We start from the raw sequence: 26,507 nt of genomic DNA, 5'->3' as shown, positions 1-26,507 counted from the left end.
ATTTTTAACCCAACAACTTGTTCAGTCCTTTGTCCCACAGCTAGACATACTCCCCAGAGTAGAGTAGGTATACCATACATTAAGAAGGAAAAGGGAATAAGGCAGTATTTGGTGTAACATGGTATTAACAGAATAGGGCTAAAAGTCTTGGGACCTTGGTTTGAATACTGGTTCAGTTACTATTATTACATGTGTCACCTTAGATCATACCTTTGGGGTCTTCAATTTCTTCACCTAGCTAATCTCAAAAGGCTCTTTCCTGTTTGAAATCTGATGGTTGCATGATCCTCTCTGGAAAAAGGCAATTAGTGGTGGTGGGTAATAGTGATGGATAAATAGGCAAATTGTTTCAGGTTGGATTTCATGGGATATCTACATAGGTGGGGTTGAATTTGCTTATCATTTCTGTAGGCAGCTTGGTGGTATAGTGGCTAAGGTGCTCTCCTTAGAATTGGGAAGATCTGAGTTCAAATTTTGACCCTGATACTTACTTTTCTATGCATCTTTTAAAACTTAAATTTATATATTTTTAATTAACAAATATTGATTTTTCTCCTTCTGCTTCTTCCTTTCCCTTTGAAGAAAATAAAATTTTAAAAATGCTATAACAAATAGGCATAGTCAAACAAACCAAATTTCCCCATTAACTAGGTCTAAAAATGTATATATCATAATTCATTTTGTGTCCATCACCTCTCTGTGAAGAGATGGGTAATAAGCTTCATCTTTGATCCTCTGGAATCATGGTTTGTCATTGTATCAATCAGTTATAAAATTTTCCAAAGTTGCTTTTTCTTAAAACACAGTTTTCATACAAATTATTCTCTTGATTCTGCTTATTTTGCTCTGAATTAATTCAAATAGCTCTTCCAAGTTTTCTGTAAAACTGTCCATTGTGTTATTTCTTGTGATGCAGTAATATTCCATGTCCATATGTCATAATTTCCACATGCCACAATTTACTTAGCCATTCCCTTATAGATAGGCATCCCCTTAATTTCTACACTACAAAATGAACTGCTGCAAATATTTTTGCATATATGGGTCCTTTTTCTTCTTCTATATAATTCATTTGGGTGCATGACTAGCAGTTATAATCTCTGGGTAAATGAGTATACAACATTTTAGTGACTTGGGAGATACAATTCTAAATTGCTCTCCAGAATGGTTGGACCAGTTCACAGTACCTACCAACAATGTATTAGTGGACTTACCCTATTCGTTGATTTATTCTTTCTCTCTTTTGTTGATGAAAACATTCATAGAAATTTTCCTCTAAGGAATGCTTTAACTTCATTCCATAAGATGTGGTATGTTATGTCATTATTAAGTTCTTTAACGAAACTTTCTTTATGACCCACCAATTTGTTCTTTGTCCCACCAATTCTTTAGAATTAAGTTATTTAGTTTTTGACTGGTTTTTAATTCTTTACTCAAAGGCCATTTATTGAATATAATTTTATTGCATTTTGGTCAATAAACTCCGTTTTTCTGATTTAGGGTGAAGTTTTTTATGGCCCAATACATAATCAGTTGGTAAAATGCTGCCCATGGCTAAAAAGTAGTCATGTTGTAAAAGAATAATCAGAACAAAAAGGAAAAACCATGAGAAAGAAAAAACAAAAAAATCTGAAAATAGTATGCTTCAATCTGCATCTAGACATCATAGTTCTTTCTCTGGAAATGGACCATATTTTCTATCACAAGGCTTTTGGAATTGTCTTGGGGCTATCGTATTGCTGAGAACAGCTAAGCCATTCATAGTTGATCATCATTACAAAGTTACTGTGCACAATGTTCTCCTGGTTTTGCTCACCTCAATCAACATTAGTTCATATAAGTCCTTCCAGATTTTCTGAAATCTACCTGCTCTTCATTTCTTATAGAACAATAGTATTCTAATACATTCATATACCACAACTTGTTCAGACATTTCTCAAATGTGGCTATTCCCTCAATTTCTAATATTTTGCCACCACAAAAAGAGCTATTATAAATATTTCTTGTGGGGTTCTTTCCCATTTTTATGGTCTCTTTTCTTCAGAGTATTCTTTTTACTATCTACCCAGCTGGTATGAAGAGCAAGGGAGTACTTCAGACTTGGTATGTGGGGAGAGGCAATAGGCAGAGGAGAACACCTACTCCAGAATTTAGGGGAAGTGAAAAAGTTATCTGGGAGTGAAGGAAACAGACTTAGGTAGGATTCTTACCTGACTTACTAGTTGCAGCTATCATTTGCTGAGCAACTCCTGCTCCTAATAGGCCAGTCACCTATGTAATGGTTTGTACCTGTTTAACTCGTTTGAAGGAAAATGAAAGGAGCCATTGGCATGAGTCATTATGGGGTAAGGAGCCCTTCCTTCCACCCCTGTAATCTTCTTGTACCCTGTTACTTCCCCTCTCTCCACTTCTTTCTCCACCAGCCTCCTGAAGGACAGATTTTTTTTTCTAATGACCTAGAACTCTCTTCACAAATACCAGGGTTCCTGGAATCATCAGTCTCTTCTTTGGCTATTTAGTTTCATCCACCAGGATGACAGCAAAAGTGGAGATAAAAAATTTTTGTGGGCCACAAATACCAGCTCTCAGTGTTCCAATGCTCATGCTGCTTCTGGTCTAAAAGCTTTGAAATTATTAAAGGACTAAACTTCTAAAGTTTCCATCTCTCTAAATCTAGGCTCCTACAAAGAGAAACAGGGACTGTCATGTATTTTCTCAATTCACAGACATTAATAGTATTGTGTAGGGGTCCTTATTTTCAAAAAAGTTGGAAACCACTAGTTTAGTAGGAAGAACATTGTACTTAGGAGTTAAAAGACCATTAGTAATTATTTTGTCATTTGTAAAATGGAGTTAATGAATTGACTTTACCTGCACCAAAGGAGTCTTGGCTAACTATAAAATAATTTAGCGGCTACATTGGTCCCAAAGAAGAAGTAGAAGACACACACACACATACTCTAAATAAAAGGAGTTACCCCAAGGGGTGCTGTGAGTATAGAACATTATATGTGACCTTTTAAAAAGATTTTTTTCTGATTTTTTTTTTTTACTCAATTCCTGCAGGAGCTCTTTCTTGATGCCTTCCCGCTAATATCCCCCAACTTCCTCCCAGCCAGTGCTTTTCTTTTGAAATTACCTTCTAATAACATTGTATCTATTTAATATTTGCAGTTATTTGCATGTTGCTTCTCCTGTTAGAATGTGAACTCCTTGGAGGCAGGGAAGATTTTTACCTTTCTTTGTATCCCTAGAGCTATGTATCTCATGGAACACATCCCATGGAATGGCTCAATAAATGTTTGTTGACTTGTCTTCCTCTTTTTTATTTTTCTTTTTAAAAAATACTTTATTATTTGCTAAACTATACATACCGTATGTCACCAATACTAGGCCTATCCTCCCCAAAAGATCAAAAGAGAGAGAAAGGAGCCATATGTACATTGATATTTCTAGCAGCATCTCTTTTGTGGTGGCAAAGAATTGGAAATTAAAAGGATGCTCATCAATTGCAAATAGGTTGAACAAATTATGGTATATTGGATGCAAAATAACACTACTGTGCTCTAAGAAAGAATGAAAGTAATAATTTCAGAGAAACTTAGGAAGATTTCTATGAACTAAATGCAGAGTAAACAGAACCAAGTGAACAAATTATACAATAACAAAAACATGATAAAGACAAACGACTTTGAAAGGTTTGAGAATTCTGATCACTGCAATCAGCAGCCACAATTCCAGAGGAGAGATAATGAAGCATGCTACCCACTTCCTGACAGAGAGGTGACTAACTCAAATGCAGAATGAGACATACTTTTCTGGACATGGCCAAGAAGGATTGTTTTTGTTTGATGACACAGGCTTGTTATACAGGTTAGTTTATTTTTCTCTTAAATTGGTAGAGTGAGATGTGCTACAGAGGGAAAGAAAACAGATAATTTGTTCATTAAAAACTTTTATTTTAAAAGCTGTTTGTTACTTGGCATGATTCTCTGGAAGGAGGGACACAGAGAAATCTAGGTAATGCAAAAACAAGAGTGAAAAAAATCTATTTTAAAAAATGATTTACTGACAGAAATGTGAGGGAGGCATCCTCTTATGTATACCCATTGTGTGGCAGTGAAAACCCCTGGGACAAGAGGATCAGGGAAACCTGAAAAGGAAAAATTGGTGACCCTGACACAAATTTAATCCTCCTCTTTCCAACCCTGACCCTCTACTTCTTCCAGTGGAAGTGCTGAGTGTTGGAGAAATGACAGTAGAGTGGAAAAGGTAAGGCAAGGCCCACATATGACACAGAGTGTGGGACTTCCCAAGCTACTGCTCTGGCCCTAATTCTTGCCCAGTGCCCCTTGGCTCTCTGAAGGAAGGAAGCCTTTCTCCCTCAGGCCAAACACAGAGGCTAGCCAGCAGCATGTCTCAGGTGGCACGAATCTTGGCAGTTGGGTGGAACTTGAGTAGGGATGGCAAGAATAGTCTCAGAGCATATCTAATGTATCTAATGGCAGCATTTGCTCACTGCCTGACCTTCATTTATTTGTCAAGATCCAAAGATGGCTAGTCAGAGGAAAGATACAATGATGACATGGGCCTTGGGTCCACATTTTACCCATGGGACTCAGGGCTCTGAGATGAGTGCATGTGGGGAAAAAAAGGTGGGTGTACCCACCCTCAGTGTTGCCTTATCCTGAGGCTGACAAATTTAAGACACCTGGCTTTGATACCCCAACCTAAAAGTCCAATTTCCCTTCAACTAGGAAATTTAAAATCCAGAAAGAACCTCCAAGGCAAATTGCCAGGGTCAAGATGATGACCTTGTGATTAAAATAAAATTTGCCAAGTCACCTGTTTTGTAGGTAAATAAAAAAGATTAGGATTATGAATTACCATTCCAATTATACCTCCCTGATGGCAAAAAGCCTTTATAAAAAGTAACATGGAACAGTGGAGAGAACTTTGGACTCAGCAAGAACTTAGATCAAATTCTACCTCAGATACTATCTGTGTTAACCTGTTTAACCTCTACCAGCCTCAGTTTCCTCATCTGTAAAACAGGGATGATATTCACAGCTATTTCACAGTGTTGTTGTAAGAATTAAATGAAATAAATGTAAATAAAACATTTGTAAACCTAGAAATGTCAGCATTCTACTATCAGTCACATGTTCTGGGGATAAGTGGAAAAAGATAAGGTTTTTATAAATGTCATGCCATTCCCTTTATCGTCTCCCTATTGGGAAAAAAAAAAAAAAACTTATGAAAGGCAGCATTGCTTAGTGGAAAGATGGTATCAGAAATACTGGTGTTGGAATGCTACTTAGATATTTCAATCAGGCAACAAATATGTATTAAGCAACCTCTATGTGTCAGGTCTTGTGCTTGGCAATGGGAATACACAGACAAGAGTGAAACAGTGCCTATCTTCCCAAAGTTTACAGTCTATTGGAGGAGACATGTATAAATCCAGGAATAAAAGAAACAGTATCTTGGAGGAAGAATCAGTTTTACCTAGAGTGGGTTAATTGTCTTGGTGAGAGATTGTGTGTGTGTGTGTGCGTGTGTGTGTGTGTGTGTGAAAAATAGACAGATAGACAGAAGGAACTAACAGAACTTCTTTCCTAAGAAGCAGATATTTTTAGAAAACTTAGTTTAATTTTTAGCTTATGAAGAGACAGTAGGTGGAGAATTCCTGGGTGACTTGCATCGCAATCCTGAGAGAATTGTGTTTCTAGAGTTGAGGTCACATTGTTGAAAAAATTCCAGTTCACATCTCTTCATCCTGTTTTTGGAGAATAAAAAAGGTAACTGTGAATTTTTCTTACTGTGATACTTTGTAAATAATTATTCATCTTTGTTTTATTATTTTTCACTCAGTAAGTCATATGAGCAAGAATATTGATGTTTATATTTATGAGACTAGGAGGTTTGAGAATGAAAGAGAAGAAAAGCTTAGGGAAGAAGAGGTTTCTTTCATTTATTTATAATCCAGGGATCTGAACTAATTGGAAAAAATTCTACATTTCTATTTATTTCTGAGAAAATGTCAAAACATAACCCTTGATTACCTTAGAACCCAGATAGAGAAATAAAAAAAGAAATGAGCTACCACAATTAGAAAGACCTGAGGGTTGATGTGATTTTCAAGTAGTCAGACACAGAACCCCCAATCAGCCTTCATACACAGGCTATATGTGGGGGGATGTGGAGGGTAGTGTTGGCTAGTGTTTCTGAAATCTATTATTTATCAAAATGAATACAGTTAGGGGTAGCTAGGTGGCGCAGTGGATAGAGCTCCATTCCTGAAGTCAGGAGGACCCAAGTTCAAATTTGACCTCAGACACTTAACACTTCCTAGCTGTGTGACCCTGGGAAAGTCACTTAACCCCAATTGCCTCAGCACCCCCCCCCCCAAAAAAAAATTAATACAATTATTTGGGAGGAAAGTTCTAGTAGCTGTGTAGATCAAAAAAAGATCATTCAAATGGTAGCATTTGACCTAAATCTTTTTTTGATAGGGGGGAATTGGTCTCCCTTTTTTACGTAGATTGGAAGTACACAGTTCATTCGCTGGCTTGACTTTACTGCTAATCATCCCAAAAGTTTTGACCCATTCCATTTCTGATCTAGGCCATTGCTGTCTACTATTTCCATTCTACACTCTATTCCTTCCAACTCCCTCCCTCAAGTGTGGGCACCTGGTTGACTTTAACCTTACTCCAGCTCAAAATTCCAGAGCTCAAGGGATCCGCCAGCCTCAGGCACCCTAGGAATTTCAGGTATATGCCACCATACGAGGCACTTGAACCAAGACTTGAATGTAACTAGAGGATTTAAAGAGGGACTTATTTGCTGATTAACCTCAATAAGTTTCAATTTCCTCAGCTATAAAATGGAGATAATAATAGTACCTATCTTCATCTCAGGGCTGTTATGAGTACCAAATGCAAGAATTTAATGTACTTTCAGACATGGCCAATGTGGGAATTTGTTTTAGGTATTCGTATTTTGTTACAACAATTTTGTTTTTCTTTTTTCCAATATGGGAGTGAGAAGGTGAAAGGGAAAAAAAAATATCAGTCAGGTTGCTAAAAATAAGAAGGAAAAGAGGGTCACTCTTAGACTTAAGACTTAGAACTTAGACTTAGAATGCACAGTAAAGGATGAAAAGAAACACAGATGAGCAGGACAACTTTGACAGTTAAATATTGAATTTATTATACATTTAAAAAGAAAGGCAAGAGGAAAGTTTAGGCAGAGCCAAGATGGAGGAGAGAAGACAGGAAGTTGCCTGAGGTTTTTCTCATAAACTAAAGCCTCTAAATAGATTCTAGAGTAACAGAATCCACAAAAAGATGGAGTGCCAGCTTAAGAAACCTAGAAGACTTCAGGAAAACTGTCTCATTTGGATAAAAGGGGAGTACAGCCCATCACAAATAATGTCCAAGAAAACCAGCAAGAGGCTCTTAGCACACATTAGCAACAGATGCCTGTTGGATCTGGCTCAACTGGCCACTGGCACAGCAGGCCAGCTGTGAGACTTCCAGCCTCACTGCAGAAGGCAAATTGCCAACTCTAGATCCTTAGCACAACAGGTGCAACTAGGCTGGGCTACCTCAGCACAGTGAGCAAGCTGCAAGCCCCAGAGGCCTTAGCATAGGAAGGAAGTGACCAAATCCCTGATCCCAGCACAAGAAGTTTGGCACAATGTCTCCTGTATTCCAGGAACAGAGCTGAACTTTAAAAGTCATGAAATAGGATAAAAAATAAGCAAAACCCAGAAAAGAGCCCTGATTATAGAAGCTAATATGGCTTCAGGGAAGATCAAAACACAAACACAGAAGAGGACAATATCAAAATGCCCACACGTGAAGCCTTTATGGAGGAATATGAATTGAACACAAGCTCAAAAAGTCTTCTTAGAAGAGCTCAAAAAGGATTTTTAACAAACAAAAAAGGATTTCAAACAAAAGAGAAGAAAAATTTGGGAAAGAAATAATAGTCATGCAGGAAAGAGTCAATAGCTTGGAAAAGGAAGGACAAAAATTGACTGAAGAAGAAAATTTCTTTAAAAAAAAATACAATTGGCCAAATGTGGGAAAAAATCCAATGAAGAAAACAACTCCTTAAAAAATAGAATTTGCCAAATGGAAAAGGAGGTACACAAGTTAATTGAAAAAAATTTTCTTAAAAATTTGAATGAGACATTAAAAATCAGCCAAACAATATCAAAATAATGAAAAAAGTAGATGAAAATGTAAAATATATCATTGGAAAAACAACTGATCTGGAAAACAGATCCAAGAGAGATAACTTAAGAATTATTAAGAATTACTGGGCTACCTGAAAGCCATGATGAAAAAAATAAACAAAAAAAAAAAAAAAAAAAAGGAGGCTGCATAGCAGCTTTCAAGAAATTATCAAGGAAGACTGCCCTGATAGCTTAAAAGTAGCAGTTAAAATAATTACTAAAAGAATTTGTCAATATACTTCTGAAAGAGATCCCAAATGAAAACTCCAAAGGAATATTGTAGCCAAATTCCAGAATTATCAGGTCAAAGGGAAAATACTGCAAACAGTCAGAAAGAAACAATTCAAATATCAAAGTCAGTCAGGCGTACACAAGACCTATCAGCTTCAACATTGAAAGACTGGAGGGCTTTGAATATGATATTCTGGAAGGCAAATGAGCATTTATTTCAATCAAGAATCAACTTCTCCAGTAAAATTAAGCATACTCTTTCAGGGGAAGAAATGAACAAGCAATGAAATAGGGGAGTTTTGAACTTTCCTGATGAAAAGACCAGAGCTTAACAGAAAATCTGATCTTCAAATACAAGACTCAAGAGAAGCACAAAAAGATAAACAGGAGAGGAAAAAAAAAACCATATTATTCCACAAGGTTAAACTGTTACATCCACAGATGGGAAGATGATATTTGTAACTCTTAAGAACTGTATCTCTATTATGGTAGTTATAAAGCATATACTTAGAAGCTGAAGGTATAAGTTGACTTTGATTTCATGATTTAAAAAATTAAAGGAGGAAAAAGGATTATACTAGGAGAAAAGAGGGGGGGCAGCAAAATGGAGCAGATTATGTCACATGAAGAAGCATGAAAGATCTATTATAGGAGAGAGAAAGAAGGAAGGGTTAACATTGTTTGAACTTTACTCTCATCAGTACTGATTCAAAGATAAAATAATATACACATTCAGTTGAGTATAGAAATTTATCTTACCTTATAAGGAAATAGGAAGGAAAAGGGAAAGAAAAGGGAAGGGGAATGGATAGAAGAGAGGGTAGAAGGGAGATGGTGGTTAGATGCAAAACACAAATGAGAAAAGACAATGAAAGGAGAGAGAAAAATATAAATGAGAAAAAATAGAAAAGAGGAAAATTCACAGTTAGTTATACTTGTGAATGTGAATGTGTATAGACTCTCCCATAAAACAGAAGTATATGGCAGAGTGGACTAAAAAACAGAATACTACAGTATGTTGTTTACAAGAAACACATTTGAAGCAGAGATATACACACAGATAAAAGGCCGGAGCAGAATATTTTATGCTTCAGCTAAAGTGTAAAAAAAAAAAAAAAAAAATGCAGGGGTAGGGTAGCAATCCTGATCTCAGACAAAGCAAAAAGCAAAAATAGAACTAATTTAAAAGATAAAGAAAATTAAATCTTGCTAAAAGGCACTATAGACAATGAAGTAGTATCAATACCAAATATATATGCATCAAGTGGTATAATATCTCAATTCTTAGAGAAGTTAAGTGAGTTACAGGAAGAAATAGATATCGAAACTATACTAGTAGGAGACCTCAGCCTCCCTCTTTCACAACTAGATAAATCTAACCCCAAAACAAATAAGAAAGAAGTTAAGGAGATGAATAGAATTTTAGAAAAGTTAGATATGGGGGCAGCTAGGTGGTGCAGTGGATAGAACACCAGTTCAAATGTGACCTCAGACACTTAACACTTCCTAGCTGTGTGACCCTGGGTAAGTCACTTAACTCCAAATGCCTCAGGGGAAAAAAAAAGAAGAAAAAAAAAGTTAGATATACTAGACCTCTGGAGAAAACTGAAAGGAATATACCTTTTTCAATGATACATGACCCCTGCACGAAAATTGACCATTAAAAATCTCTATCAAATTCAGAAAGGCAGAAATATTAAATGCATCCTTTTCAGATCATGACACAATAAAAATTACATGTAATAAAGGATGATAGAAACACAGACTAAAAATTAATTGCAAACTAAATAATCTAACTCTAAAAAATGAGTAACTGGTAAAATATCAAATCACAGAAACAATAATTTTATCAAAGAGAATGACAACAATGACACAACATACTAAAATGTATAGGATGCATCCAAGGCAGTTCCTGGAGGAAATTTTATATTTCATTGCTCACATGAATAAAATAGAGAAAGATCAGATCAATGAATTGGGAATGCAACTAAAAAGCTAGAAGAAAAACAATTTAAAAGTCCCCAATTAAACACCAAACTAGGTATTTTTAAAATCAAAGGAAAGATTAATAAAATTAAAAGAAAGAAAACTATTGAAGTAATAAATAAAATTAAGAGCTGATTTTATTAAAAAACAATAAAATGATAAATATTTGGTTAATTTGATTAAAACAAGAAAAAAACCAAATTACCAATATCAAAAATGAAAATGGTGAAAGGGTGAATTCACCACTAGTGAAGAGAAAATTAAGACAATTGTTAAAAACTATTTTGCCCAATTGTATGCCAAAAAATCTGACTAAGTGCAATGGCTGAATATTTACAAAAATGTAAATTGTACATATTAACTGAAGAGGCAATAAAGTATTCAAATAATACCATTTAAGAAAAAGAAATTGAAAAATTTCTATCAATTTCTATCAAGGCTATCAATGAACTCCTCCCCATTTCCCACCAAAAAAAAAGAAAAATCTCCAGGGCCAGACAGATTTATGAGTGAATTCTAAGACACATTTAAAGAACAATTAATTCCAATACTATATAAGCTATTTGGAAAAGTAGGCAAAGAAGGACTCCTACAAAATGCTTTTATGCCCAAATATAGTGCTGATATCTAAATCAGGAAGAGCCAAAACAGAGGGGAAAAAATTATAGATCAATTTCTCTAATGAATGGTGATGCAAATTTTTTAAATAAAAATATTAGCAAAGAGATTATAACAATTTATCGCCAGGATAATGCACTATCACCAGGTGACATTTATACCAGTTATGCAGAGATGTTAATATCAGGAAAGTTATCAGCATAATTGACCATATCAATAACAAAATTAAGAAAAATCATATGATTATGTCAATAGATATAGAATACAGGTTTTTTTTAGACAAAGTACAGTCACATTCCTATTAAAAACACTAGAGCACATAGTAATTGTTTTCCTTTTTTCTTTTAAAAAAATTAATTTTCCCAGTTACATGTAGAAACAACTTTTTTGGGGGGATTATACATGTATATTCTTTAAAAAAAAAAAGTTTCCTTATGACTCATGTTGGCAGAGAAAAATCAGAACAAAAGGGAAAAACCACAAGAGAAAAAAAAATAGAAGAAAAAGGGTGTGTGTATGTGGGAGGGAGAGTAGGGAGGAAGTGAACATAATATGTGTTGATTTTACATTCAGTCTCCATAGTTCTCTCTCTGGATTTAGATGGTGTTTTCCATCCAAAGTTTATTGAGAGTTCTTTGGATCACTGAACTATTGAGAAGGAGCAATCTGTCATAGTTGATCATAATACAGTCTTGCTGTTTCTGTGTACGATGTTTTCCTGATTCTGTTTGTTTCGTTCAGCATGAGTTCATGTAAATTTTTCCAGGCCTTTCTAAAATCAGCCTGTTCATCATTATTTTTAACAGAACAATAATATTCCATTACCTTCAAAAACCCTAACTTATTCAGCCATTCTCCAATTGATGGACATCTATTGAGTTTTCCTTAAAATGTTAAGTAGTATTTATTAAAAACAAACAAACAAACAAACAAACAAAAAAACCTTTAGCAAGCATTATATGTAATGAGCATAACCTAGAAGCTTTCCCCTTTAAGATCAGAGGTGAAACAAGAAAACCCATTATCACCCGTAGTATTCAGATATATTAGCTTTAGCAATAAGGAAAAAAAAAAGAAATTGAAGGAATTAGGGTAGACAACGAGAAAACAAAACTATCACTCTTTGCAGATGATATGATAGAATATTCAGAAAATCCTAGAAAATCAACTAAAAAAATACTTAGAGTAATGAATAACTTTAGCAAAGTTGCAGATTATAAAATAAATCCACATGAATTATCAACATTTTAAAATATTATCCATAAAGTCGAGTAGGAAGAGATAGAAAGAAAAATTCCATTTAAAATAACTATAGCCCTTATAAAATACTTAGTAATCTACCTCCCAAGACAAACTCAGGAAGTGTAAGAACACAATTATAAAACACTTTTCACACAAAGTCAGATCTAAACAAATAGAAAAGTACCAATTATTCATGGGTAGGCCAATGTAGCATAATAAAAATGACAATTCTACCTAAATTAATTTATTTATTCAGAGCCATACCAATCAAACTATCAAAAATTATTTTATAGAGGTAGAAAAAATAACAAAATTCATCTGAAAGAAGAAAAGGTCAAGAATATCCAGAGAATTAATGGAAAAAACCAGCAAAGGAGGTGGCATAGTCATACCAGATCTAAAACTATTTTATATATATACACACATAGACACACACACACACACACACACACACACACATAAAGCAGCAACTGTCAAATTTATTTGATTTTGGCTAAGAAATAAAGCGATGAACTAATGGAATACAACTAGGTATACAACTACAAATATACTAGTAAATGATTATAATAATCTACTGTTTGATAAATACAGCTTCTTGGATAAAAATTCATTGTATGACAAAAACTGCTGGGAAAAATTGCAAAATAGTACAGGAGAAACAAGATACAGACCAACATTTCACACTGTATCCCAAGATAAGGTCAAAATGGGTACATGATTTAGACATAAAGGATGAAACCATAAGTAAATTAGAACAAGGAGTAATTTAACTGTCAGATCTATAGGGAAAGGAAGAATTTAGGACCAAAAAAGAGACAGAGAACATTATGAAATGTATAATGGATAATTTAAATTACGTTAAATTAAAAAAGTTTTGCACAAACAAAACCAATGTAACCAAGATAAGAAGAAAGCTGAGAAACAATTTTAATACCACTGTTTCTGATAAAGGCCTCATCTCTCAAATATATAGAGAACCCAGTTAAATTTATAAGAATACAAGTCATTCTCCAAATGTTAAATGATCAAAGAATATAAACAGGCAGTTTTTAGATAAAGAAATTAAAGCTATCTATAGTCACATAAAAAAAAATGTCCTAAATCACTATTAATTAGAGAAATGCAGATTAAAACCACCTCACAACTATCAGAGTAACTAATACAACAGAAAAAAAAAAATGATAAATGTTGGAAAAGATTTAGGAAAATTTGAACAATAATGCATTGTTCGTGGATTTGTGAATGGATCTAACCATTCTAGAAAACTGTGCATACTCTTTGATTCAGTCTGTATCCCAGAGAAATCATTAAAAAGGGAAAATAATAGAAAATGAGGAGATACCCATCAGTAGGGGGATGTTTGAATAATTGTGGTATACAAATGTAATGGAATACTATTGTTCTATAAGAAATGATGAGCAGGCAGATTGCAGAAAAACCTAGAAAGACTTATATGAATTGATAGCTGAGTGAACTGAACAGAATCAGGAGAACATTGTATACATCGATACTGTACAGTGATTAACTATGATAGACTTTGTTATGGCTATTGGCTATTCTCAGCAATACAGTGATCCAAGATAATTCTAAAAGAACTGTGATAGAAAATGCTATCTATCTCCAGCGAAAAAACCATGGAATATAAATGCAGATTGAAGCATAATATTTTCACCCTTTTCTGTTTTTTCTTTCTCATGATTTTTCCATTTTGTTCTGATTTTTCTTTCCCAACATAATTAATGTGGAAATATATTTATCATGACTGAACATGTATGGTCTATATCAGATAAGATATATCAGATATATCTTAAGAAGAGGAAGAGAGGAACAGAGAAAATTTTGGAATTCAAAATCTTATAAAAATGAATGCTGATGAGTGGATACCTATCGGTGGGGAATAACTGAATAAGTTATGGTATATGAATGTTATGGAATATTATTGCTCTATAAGAAATGAACAGAAGGATAATTTCATAAAGGCCTGAGAGATTTATATGAACTGATGCTGAGTGGAGTAGAACTAAGAGAACATTGTACAGTAACAAGATTATATGATGATCAACTCTGATAAACATGGCTCTTTTCAACAATGAAGTGATTCAGAGCAGTTTCAATAGACTTGGGATGGAGAGAGCTATCTGCATCCAGAAAGAGGGCTATGGGAACTGAGTGTGGATCATGGCATAGTAATTTCACTTTTTTACTTGGTTTGCTTGCTTTTTTTTTCTTTTAATTTTCTTTCTTTTTTGAACTTTTTTTTTTTTTGTGCAGCACGATAAATGTGGAAATATGAATAGAAGAATTGCACATGTTTAGCATATATTGAATTGCTTGCTGTCCAGGGAAGGGGATAGGAGGAAGGGAGGGAGAAAAATTTGGAACACAAGGTTTTGCAAGGGTAAATGTTGAAAACTATCTTTGCATATATTTTGACAATAAAAAGCTAGTATAAAAATGAATAAATAAATGTTGAAAAATATTTTCACATGTAAGTGGAATAAAATATATAATACTATTAAATGGGGAAAGGAGAAGAAAGGCAAGATATATATATATATATATATATATATACATATATATATGTATATATATATATATATTACAGAGATTTTTTTCATTTATAATTTTGTTTCTGTCCTATAATGTATGTGGAAATGTTCATTTTATTTGGAGTGCTATAAGTTCAGAATAAAAACAAAATAAAGAGAATCAGCAAAAACTGAAGCCAAGAAAAATAAATGTATGTGAAAATCTTTGCCATCCTAAAGCTCTACATAAAATGTAAGCTATATATTCACTCTCCTTTCCAACTCTAGCAAGAAGGGTTGGCAGTGGTGTCCGTTTTCCTCCATCATCTTAATTCAGAGCACAAGGCCTGACCTCCTCACCACCCACTGCTAAAGGACTCCTCTATCTCACACCATCTTGAATTGCTGATATTCCTGGGGACAAGGAGTTTCTCCAGTTCCTTCTAAGGAAAGTTCCTAGGCAGCCAGCACATTTGAACATTGTACTTAAGATTTAATGTGCAGAGGTTTGGGGAAAGATCCTCCATACGTAGAGTGATCTGACGGCCTTTGTGTTACCATGGTCCAGCTACAGCTTCACAAATCCCTGCCCATTGGTGGATGGGCTGTCATAAACTCTGGTGTGGTATGACCGGGAATATTTTATTACAGAAAGAAAGGGAAGAGAATAAGCATTTATATGCTAGGCATTGTCCTAAGCCATTAGAAATATTTGATCTTCATAACATTCCTGGTAGGCAAGTGCTATTCTTATTCCCATTTTGCAACTGAAGAAACTGAGACAGAGAAGTTAAGTGATTTGCCCAGATTCACATAGCTAGGAAGTGCTGACTGCAGTTTTCCTGACTCTAGGTCTAGCACTCTATCCACTGTACCACCAAGTTATCCCTTCAGAAGGACAAAGAACTTCTTGTGGTTTGGGTACCACTTGCCCAGGGTCACGTAAACAGCGTCAAATGTCTGAGGCTGGATTTGAATATGTCCTCCTAATTCCAGGGCTGGTGCTGTACAGGACACAACCTAGCTGCCCCTGAACCACAGAATTTTAAAAGTATGTACCTCAGAGGTCACCTAGAATCCTCTCTTTGGGAGGCAGCTCCTGATTCAGTGACCTTGAGCATGGGAGGAGGCCGGTTTTCCCAGGCATTCTGGAGTTGGAGGAGGAGTCTCAGCAGCACAGTATCCAGCACAGCTAGCCCTTCCCAGGAACACCGAAGCCCTCTGGAACAAAGAGGAGATGAGATAACAATCCTCCCTCCCCCATTCCTTACCTTAACCAGCAGCTTCCCCCGCCCTGTGGCCTAACCTCGATGATTCTCCCAGACTGCAATCCCTGCACATCCTCCCTGCTGCATCTCCTCCTCCCTCCTGTCCCACCAGCTCACCTGTGGTCCAGCAGCAACAGGCCTTGGGACTGAAGCTCCCTCACTTCCTCAGCTTTTCCAAACACATCCCACAGGGACAGTTGGGGCTCAAACTGTAGCCAGTGCTGGAGAGGGCAGAATCAGAGTTGTATCCCACCCCACTCCTCAATTCTGCCCCCTCGGGAACCTTGTAGTCCTTTGTTTCCAAAGACTGGAGTGTGGGCATTAGATCAGGCCGCATAAAGTAGAAGGCCTGGAATAGATCCTCTGGGAATAGCTACATTGTATCTCACTCTATGTATGTGTACGCTACATGTGGATGTCTCACTCAAGCATGGGGCAACTCAAGGCACAGTGAGGATGAGCAAACATTGCCTCTGCTTCCAACCATTCATCAGCCAAGAATCTGCAAATGATTAGGGAGTAACCCTCCAAACCACACTTCCTCCTTCCTCCATGCTTTCCACATCTGATCCAGTTTCCCTCTCCACCCCATCTCCCATTGTTATCCAGTTTTATTTTCTTCTTTGGCTCTGTAGACCTCTCAGTACCTAACCTATAGCATAACAACACATAGCAGAAACCCAATAAATGTTTCAGTGCAGTGATAAGAGTTCTGCTTCTGGAAGGGATTAAGGGGAGTGTCACATGTTGCCTGTGATGCTTACTGTCTTAATCTGTTTCTCCTCCAGTTCTAGCATTCTGTTCATAGCCAACATCAACATCTGAACAGATGACCCTTCTAAAAACTCAGACAGTTAAGCCAATCTCTTCTATCTAATCTAATCTGCCAGAAACCACTTAATACTATATTTAATAACTATAAAATAAAGTACAGGATTATAACACTGGGAATACCAAGACAAAACAAAATAAAGTCCCCAATCTCAGAAAGCTGATACTCTATTACAATTTAGCGGTGGGTGAGGAGGGGGACCAGATAGGGACAGGGCAGCTAAGTAGCAATGTGAATAGAATGCTGGGCCTACAGTCAAGAAGAGTTCTTTTTCTGAGTTCAAATAGCTGTGTGAACCTGGGCAAGTTACTTAATTCTGCCTGCCTCAGTTTCCTCCTCTGTCAAATGATCTGGACAAGAAAATGGAAAACCACTTCAATATCTTTGCTAAGAAAACCCCAAATGTTTTCACAACTGAAAAGCAACTAAACAACAAAAATGGATAGGGACTAGAGCTGTGATTTCATTGGTATAGAGATTCCTGGGTGGAGAAATTCCATCTTTCAATGCAAGTAGGTATCTTGGGAGAATTCCAGAAAACACCGACAGGTCAAATGACTTACCCATCATACAACCAGGATGTACCTAAGATGACTTCAGTCCCTATCTTCCTGTCTTCAAGGCTGGCTTTCCATTTATTTGGAGTTTTTTCCCTCAAGAGTATTTTCTTTACCCAAATACATGCAAAGATAGTTTTCATGTTTGTAAGATTTTGTGTTCCACACTAATGCATTGTTGGTGGAGTTGTGAATGATCCAAACTATTCTGGAGAGTAATTTGGAACTATGCCCAAAGGACTAAAAAACTGCATATTCTTTGATGCAGCAGTCTCACTCCTGGGTCTATATCTCAAAGAGATAATAAAAAGGGGGGAAAGACCAATATGTACAAAAATGTTTGTGGCAGATCTTTTTGTAGTGACAAGGAAATGGAAATTGAGCAGATGCCCATCAGTTTGGGAACTTTTGAATAAGTTATGGGATATGAATATTATGGAATATTATTGTTCTCTAAGAAATGAGGAACAGGCTGATTTCAGAAAAGCTTAGAAAGACCTATATCTATCGATGCTAGTGAAATGAGCAGAATCAGGAGAGCTTTGTACACAGTAACAACAAGATTATGCAATGGTTGACTGTGATGGATTTGATTCTTCTTAACAATGTGATTCAAAGCAATTCCAATAGACTTGGGATGGAAAATGCCATCAGCATCCAGAGAGAGAGGTATGGAGACTGAATGTGGATTGGAGCATAATATTTTCATCTTTTTGTTTGTTTGTTTTCTTTCCCCCTCTTGATCTGATTTTTCTTATGCAACATGACAAATACGGAAACGTTTTAAAAGAATTGCACATATTTAACCTATATCAGATTGCTTGCTGGGAAGGGGTAAGGGAGGGAAGAAGAAAAATTTAGAACACAAAGTCTTACAAAAGTCTTATCTTTACAAGTCTTTAGAAAAATAAAATACTACTGAAAATTTTAAAAGAAAAACATTTTGTGCTCCAAATTTCTTTTTCTTCCCTCCCTTATCTCCCTTCTCCCTAAGACAGTAAGCAATCTGATACAGATTATATGTGTGTAATCCTTTTAAACATATTTCCATATTTGTCATGTTGTGCAAGAAAAGTCAGACCAAAAGGGGAAAAAGCATGAGAAATAAACAAAAAAGAGGAAGAGAATACTATGCTTTGATTCACATTCAGTTTCCATAGTTTTTTTCTAGATGCAGATGGCATTTTCCATCCCAAATCTATTGGAATTATTCAAGGCAGCTTTCTAATACTAAATTATATGCCTTAGGAGTGGTGCTTGTGGGGGAGATATAATATGTAAATAGATAAATATGTACACAATAACCTGGAGAGGAAGAAAGAAGCACTAACTACTATAAAGATCAAAAAAGGCTTTCCAGAGGAAATAGCATATGAGCTGAAGTGAGCTAGGGATTCTTAAAGTAGTGGGCAAGAGAGAGTACAATATAGGCATGTACAAATACAGTACAACCCAACATAATACAATACAATGCAATAAAATCTATGCAAAGGCATGGAGTTAGAATCTAAAGTACCAAGTTTGGGGAATAGCAAATAGACTAGTTTGAATAGAATACAAAGTACAGGAAGAGGCACAGTACAATAAGTCTAGGCAGATAAGCTGGGGACAGAATGTGAAGGGCTTTAAATGCCAAGGAAGGAGTTTTTATTTTGTCCTATAGTTAACAGGTTGCCCCTGAAAAGTCCTTGAGCAGGAGAATAACAAGAATGAGGCGTGATTCAGAAAGATTATTTTGGCAGCTATGAGGAGAATATATTAGAGAAAGGAGAGACTGGAATTCTGGCAATCAATTAGAGGCTGTTACAATAGCCTTGGTGAAAGGTGATAAAGACCTGGAAGGAATAGATGGGGTTGAAGAATTCATAACACTTGGCAACTGAGTTACTACAGAAAATTAGGGAAGGGAAAGGGTCAAGTCATCTATCTACCAGGACAGTCACATCTCAGACCTCACACTCACTTAATACTTGTCCACTCCCCACACCTGGAAACTTAAAATTTCCTATCCTGATTATTAACTCCCCTGTTTACTTCTTTCCCACACTTACTAAAACTGAGCCTCCTGTTGTGACTTCCAGTCCCTTGACCTCTCCCTATTTCTTCGATCTTTCTTTTTTGTTATAGCTTTCCTTCTTTCTGGATCTCAGTCACCCTAGATCTTCCACAATTACAGTCCTCCTAATCTCTCTAAGCTTACATAACCCTCACTAGCTTATCTCCCTACTCTCTCCCACACAGAGTTAGAGGTAGTCATAAGAATGTGCTTCATATATTATGAATTCATGATAACAAAATTTTTTGCCGGCTGTTCAAATGGAATGCAGCAGATGACCTCACATTCAAACTTATTAACATTTCCTTTTCCTGGATTTCCTGTTTATGTTCATGATATTTAGATATGCCAAGGTCAACCACTGTATTCTGAGCCATTGCTTCTTGTCTTGAATTTTGTCTTGAGATTGGACTTCAGTGACTATGGATGAGAAAATGGGGTTGGCATCTACACCCAGAGAGAAGACTCATACTGAGTATGAACTACAACATCGAATTTCCATTCTTTTTGTTATTGTTTGCTTGCACTTTGTTTTTTTCTTATTTTTTTCCCTTTTTGATCTGATTTTTCTTGTGCAGCAAGATAATTGTATGAATATGTGTATACATATATGATTTAACACATATATTTTAACATGTTTAACATATATTGGATTACTTGCCATCTAGTGGAGGGGGTGGGGGGAAGGAGGGAAAATTTGGAACACAAGGTTTTGCAAAAGTCATTGTTGGAAAATTATCCATGCATATCTTTTGAAAATAAAAGGTTTTAATTAAAAAAAAAAAAAAAGAAAAAAGAGAGAATGGGGCTGAGGACTTGGAACAGCTCTATCTCACTAAAATCTGATGCACTCACAAGTCAAGACATCACCTTCATGATGTCACTGGTCCTCTTCCAGAACAAAGGAAGAATAATAACAACCATCACAAATATCCATATCTCCCAGACTCATAACCTCAAGATCATCTTCAACTCTGAAAGTCCACTAGGTGGCGTAGTGAAGAGAGTACTGGGTCTAAAGTCAGGAAGATCTGATTTTAAATACAGCTCAGACATTTAGTAGCTGTATGACCCTGAACAAATAACTTAATTGCTGTCTGCTTTTGTTTCCCCAACCGTAAAATGAGCATAATAACATTTCTCAGGTTGTTTTGAGGTCAAATGATACAATGCATACAAAACACTTAGCACAGTACCTAGCACATGAAATTGCTAAATAAATATTTCCTTCTTTCTTTTATCTCCTTCTTCCCCTGCAAAATGGATCTCCACAGCATGCCTGGAATTATCATCTACTACCACTACTACCACGCTTTCATTTAGGTCTTTAACATCTGTTGGATTATTCCAATGCCCGGAATTATCATCATTCCCATGACTACCATGATTTTGTTTAGGTCTTTATCATCTCTTCCCTGGATTACTTCAATAGCCAACACTCCCACAGAAATTTAATCTTTCAGATGCCCTAGTCCTGATACAGATGCTAAAAACAAAACAAAAAAACCCTCTCAATGGCTCCCTTCTATCCCCTTTTAAAAAAAAGTCAGAATATTGATTTTTGGCAATCTACAATTGCAAAAAAGATTTGGCAATCTAGGCTTTCTACAACCTGACTCCCAAATCTCTTCTTCCCTGCTGTATTTCATGATACCTACAATCTAGTCAAACTTTTCCTCATTCCCTGAACTCACCTCTGCTCATGGTTTCCTCAAAGGCCTTCTCTACCACATGTCCTTATTTCCCTCCCCCTACTTTTACCTACTGAAATCCTACATATCCTTCAGGACCTAGTTCAAAAGTCAAGTCTTCCATGAATCCATCTCTGCTTACTCCAGCAGGAAGTAATCTCTTAAAAAATCCTATAATAATAATTTCCATTTATTCTATCTATCTGCCATATTCTTTGCAATAGTTATTTACATGCTGCTTTTAATCTCTTTTATTAAATTGCTAGTTTCTCAAGGGCACTTAATACATATCTGCCCAATGAACAAAATAATTAATGGAAAATGTCACTTCCATTTCATAGACCAGCTTGATGCTAACTCGGAGTCAAGCTGACATTTTTGCTGCTTCCCCACCTAACTCAGTCCTCATGCTTAAACACTAGGCCTGTAAAGAATTCCTTCCTTCCCACTGTGATTTTTTCGATTCACTGTTTTAGATTCTTGAAAGGGAGAAGGGGAAGACCCTGTGATATACAAAAGCCTTCTCCAGAGCTTGCCCTCAGGACAGGCCTCTAGACTTGGCCCAGTGGGGAAAGGTATTCATTATGTGATGATGTATTGACTAAATGGTAGTCAATGTATGATCTCTGCACAACCAGAGAAGATTGTGGCTGAGATGGATGTAGAGCAAAATCGAGAAGATAGTTCTCATCAATCACTTTACCTGGTGAGTGATTCCTGTGTCTGTACGCAACCCCAGAGCCAAAACCTCCTCTAATCTGAAACAGAAATACAAACAGAGCTGTCCCAATGCTCAAGGGATTCAGAGGAAAAGAGTCCTCCTCCTCCTCACACATACATACACATAGACCACACACTCACTAAATGTTAGGTGTGCTGGAACATATATGTGGTAGTTCGCCTTTGGAAATAATACCGAGAAAGGAGGGCAGTCAATAATAATGTCAGGAATATCCTATGGGAGAGGGGAGCTTCATCCAGATATACTCACAGTTCCAGCTCACTCAGGGAGACTCGCTTCCGGGTACCATGCCCAAACATTGAAACTTCCTTCATCCAATTGTCAGGTTCCAATGTCTGGATTCGAGCTTCTCGGAGACTCCCTCCATCTCCCCGGGGCACAAATCGGCCATGGGCTCCTATAACAGAGAAATCCTGTTAATATAGCCCACTCCTAGCTCTGCTATCTTGCCCTTCCCATGGTCCTAAGACTCACCGGGCCCAACACCTATGTACTGACCACCTTGCCAATAAGTCCAGTTATGTGTGCTGAGAGCTTCCTGAAAAGGAAGGGGTTAGTTAGTACAAAGGGGAGAGAGCCTTAGGGCCCATTCCCCTTGAATGCCCAGCCTGGGAAGTTCTCCACCCAAGCTGCTTCACATAAATATCCTTAAATTAATCAAGAAAGAAGAAATATATATGGATCCCTGGGAACTTCCCAGGTATTTGCCACAATGTCTTCTCAGACTCCTTAGTGTCTTCCCAATATTTTCTTTTTCTTCAGCCTTTCTACTCATATGGCCTCCTCTTTCTCTCTCTATGACCCAGATTCTTTCATTGCAATCAGAACTGTTAGCCTACCCTCCCCCCCCCCCCAAAAAAAAAATCCAATATTGTACTACATAGTAAAGGCTCACGTTTCTGGCGAAGTTGGAAACCTCATACTGGCGGAATCCAGCCTCCCTCAGGATCTCCCGCCCATGCTGGTACATCTCTGCTGCAGCTTCTGGGTCTGGGGAGGGGAGGGTTCCTTGCTGGACCTGGGCAAAGAGCAGAGTGCCCCTCTCCAGGGTCAGCTGGTACAGAGAGATGTGGTCATCACAGAGGGAAAGTAGTTCCTGCAGCTGCCTGAGCCAAGGTTCCACCTGCTGTGCTGGGAGGCCAAACATGAGATCCACAGATGTGCGGCCTGGATATACACGTCGTGCCTCTTCTAAGGTTCCCAAGGCGTCTGACACTGAGTGTGTCCTGCCTAGCAGCTGGAGTTCTTTATTATCTAAGGACTGAAAGAGGGAAAGGAGAAAGAAAAGAGACAGATTGTGAGGAAAGGAGACAGAATAGCCTGGTTTGGCAAGGGGATAGAGGGCAAAATTTGGTCTTGAGAAAGTATGGAGGGAGCATATATGGAGGCAGGAGAAAGTCAGAGGAGAGGAAGAGCTTCTGAAAAAGATCTTTCAAAGATCAGCAATGAGCATGACAAGGATAGTGTGTATGAGTGTGTGTGTGTGTGTGTGTGTGTGTGTGTGTTCAAAAAAAGGAGGAAAATGAAACATCCTAAGAGTAATTCTTAATTCTTAACCCGAGGTCTGAGTATTAATTTTCTATAACTACATTCCATAATTGATTTTTAAAATAATCTTATGTTATCTTATTTTGTGCATTTAATATTATTTTGAGAAGGGGTCCAAAATCTACTCCATAACACCAAAAAGGTTAAACTGACTCAGCCAATTAGCCCTGGACTAAGACCTAGAAAGGGGGAAGGGAGGAAAGGGAAAAGGGAGGCAGAGCAGAAGGTTTTGGGAATACTAAAGTATAAGGAGAGAGGAATGACTGGTCACCTGGATGCCAATGGACAGTCTGTTGATACCTGCCCCCTGGAAGGCAGTCAACCTAGATGCCTGGGATGAGGTAGGGTTGGCCTCTAGGGTAACTTCAGCTTTGGCTGGTAAGTGGGTGGTCTGGGCAATAGTCTCCAGGACTGAAGCTACTGTGTGAGGGCTGGCGAGGCTTGGTGTTCCCCCACCAAAGAACACAGAATCGATCCTAGAAAGGAAGAAGGGGATGATATAAGACCTAAGCAAGTGCTCAGAAGGTATTCCTTGTACTTGGCATAGTGTCTGTCCCCCCCAGGGGTTGTTAATAAATACCAAGGAATTGACCCATCGATCTCCAAGCTTCCTCCCCTTCACCTCCCATGGAAGTGTCCTCCAAGGAACCTACCGTTGCACTCCACTGAGTTTCAGCAGTGTAGTTGTCTCTTTCACCAGACATTTCTGCATGGCACCCTCATCTAGTGTTCGAGGGATATACTTATTAAAGTTACAATAGTTGCAGCGTTTTTCACAGTATGGCCACTGAGAGAGAGAGAGAAAATAAGAAAGGGGTTAGGTGAGGCAGGTGACCTTAGGCTACAGCCCCTTCCATGGCTCAGCTAGGTTCCTAATACTATTTCCTCATCCCAGTCTTTCAGTGTTTATGATTATAAGTTCATCAAGGGAAGGAAAGGTGAGAAACAGCTCCGCCCCAAACCCCAATCTGAACATCCCCAAAACTCAATCCTACTCTTCTCCCAACCTAATAATCCCTTGGGACCAGAAGCAGTAGCTTCTTTATCCCAGGTCCCTTCATTTTGGTTTGGAAAATTACAGAGATGGTGAGTGGAGCCATGGAGGAGTAGAAAGATACACTTGTAAGGAACAACGATAGTTGATTTGATTGACACAAACTGAAAAGTCAGGAGAGCAATAAATCACAAAATAATGCATCGTATAAAGGAAACCGATACTACCCAAATATAGATAGTAAAATATTTTTACAAACAAATAGCCAGGCACTCTCCCAAGGGGCTGAGGGAAAGAATTCCCAATATCCAAACTGGAGCAAATAGTTCGATCCAGACGTGAGATTGGAATCGGAGCTGAGACACTGGCTGGGCAAGGGGCTAAGATATGGGCTGGACAGTGACAGGAATTGTGGCAGTGGGAGGAGAAGGGGGAAGGGGAGGGTCAAGGTCAAGGGCCAGGGCTGGAGCCGGAGCCAGCTCAGGGCTGGGATTGGAGCTGGGGCTGGAGTTCCTCTACTCACGTGCACGTAAAGCGCGGCGCTCCGGGTCCCAGGCGCCGGCGGCTGTTTGGAGCCGCGCGGGTGCCCCAGGTTCTCGTCTAGGCTTTGGCCGCGTCCCGCAGCGCAGCTCCGCCTGCTCGCACGTTGGGTGCATAGGGTGGCTGCGGCCCTAAAGCGAGCCCGGGTGCCAGGAAGCGCCAGGTTTGCAGCGAGTCCCGGATCTTAGCCACGGTCTCCTGCTCTTCTGCCAAAGCCGTCCGGCGGCCTGGCTTCCCCGCGCCTCCCTCCTGGGGCTCAAGTTGGAATAGCAGACGGTAAAGCGTCCCTCCTGTCTTATCTAAGTGGATAGGCCGAGGTCCACCAGCCCCGCTTTCCTCCCCTACACAAACACTCCCGGGAACCAGCAGGGCTCTGCTCGGGGACACGGAAGCGGCAGAAGGCTGGGTGGACCTGCCCGTGGGATCCGGTGAAGTTCCGAGGGTCCTGGAGTCCCTAACCAGACTGAAACCTCAAAAGGCCTGCCCTGGACTGGCTGGAGACCTCCGGTCTGCGGGCGCCACCTGCCGGACACTAGGGCCTATTTAGAATGATTAAAGCAGATAAAGCAGGAAGAATTTTTAGATCTGACCCAAATCATCCCCCAGTGTCTCCCATTGCTTCCGAGGCCTTCTCCAGTCGTCCTGGTCTATATCTGGCCACTGGAATCAGAAGTCGCCAGAGAAGAAAGTGACCCTGTTGACTTTGCCAGTCCTCTCTCACTTAAATCCAATTTACTTGCATGTCAGATATCATCTTTCTGCTGTCATTAATCCTCTTAAAGAACGAAGAACAGAACCACACCTAACCTTCTATACCAAGATAAGGTCGAAATGGGTTCATGATTTAGACACAAAGAGTGACATTATAAGCAAATTAGAGGAACATAGGATAGTTTACTTCCCAAATCTGTGAAGAAGGAAGAAATTTGTGTCCAAAGAAGAACTGGAACTTATAACTGTACACTAATTAGATAATTTTGATTATATTAAGCTAAAAAAGTGTTTGTCCAAACAAAGCTAATGCAGACAAGATTAGAAGGGAAATAATACATTGGGAAAACATTTTTACATTTAAGGGTTCTGATAAAGACTTCATTTCTAAAATATAGAGAGAATTGACTCACTTGATAAGAATTCAAGTTATTCTCCAATTGATAAATGGTCAAAAGATATAAACACACACAAAGAAATTAAAACCATTTCTACTCATAGGAAAAGGTACTCTAAATCACTATTGATCAGAGAAATGAAAATTAAGACATCTCTGAGATACCACTACATACCTGTCAGATTGGCTAAGATGACAGGAAAAAATAATGACGAATGTTGGAAGATGTGGGAAAATTGAGACACTAATACATTATTGGTGGAATTGTGAACACATCCAGCCATTCTGGAGAGCAATTTGGAACTATGCTCAAAAAGT

At 37.9% G+C, this 26,507-nt stretch overlaps 1 protein-coding gene across 1 annotated transcript; it reads right to left on the bottom strand.

Annotated features, from left to right (window-relative positions):
* Positions 1-3,721: 3,721 nt before the first annotated feature.
* Positions 3,722-25,823, bottom strand: RSAD1 (radical S-adenosyl methionine domain containing 1). Its single transcript, XM_031968667.1, has 12 exons — positions 25,818-25,823; positions 25,427-25,535; positions 25,065-25,264; positions 24,201-24,334; positions 23,819-24,023; positions 22,895-23,260; positions 22,474-22,537; positions 22,249-22,396; positions 21,961-22,015; positions 16,239-16,342; positions 15,913-16,074; positions 3,722-5,779 (listed from the first exon to the last, which is right to left on the bottom strand). The coding sequence occupies exons 1-11, from the start codon at positions 25,821-25,823 to the stop codon at positions 15,921-15,923; spliced, it is 1,545 nt and encodes a 514-aa protein (XP_031824527.1). The 3' UTR covers positions 3,722-5,779; positions 15,913-15,920.
* Between the last annotated feature and the right edge of the window lie 684 nt (positions 25,824-26,507).

The sequence above is a fragment of the Sarcophilus harrisii genome, chromosome 4 (genome assembly GCF_902635505.1).
Source record: "Sarcophilus harrisii chromosome 4, mSarHar1.11, whole genome shotgun sequence".
NCBI lineage: Eukaryota > Metazoa > Chordata > Mammalia > Dasyuromorphia > Dasyuridae > Sarcophilus > Sarcophilus harrisii.
Note: the sequence above shows the minus strand (reverse complement) of the source record. Positions and strands in the feature narration are given on the sequence as shown.

Excerpts from the sequence above, each read along its gene's own strand:
- RSAD1 (XM_031968667.1), bottom strand. Across the intron at positions 24,024-24,200 it reads AAACTCAGTGGAGTGCAACG|GATCGATTCTGTGTTCTTTG; the intron begins GTAGGTTCCTTG and ends CTTCCTTTCTAG. Across the intron at positions 22,397-22,473 it reads GTACATAGGTGTTGGGCCCG|GAGCCCATGGCCGATTTGTG; the intron begins GTGAGTCTTAGG and ends TCTCTGTTATAG.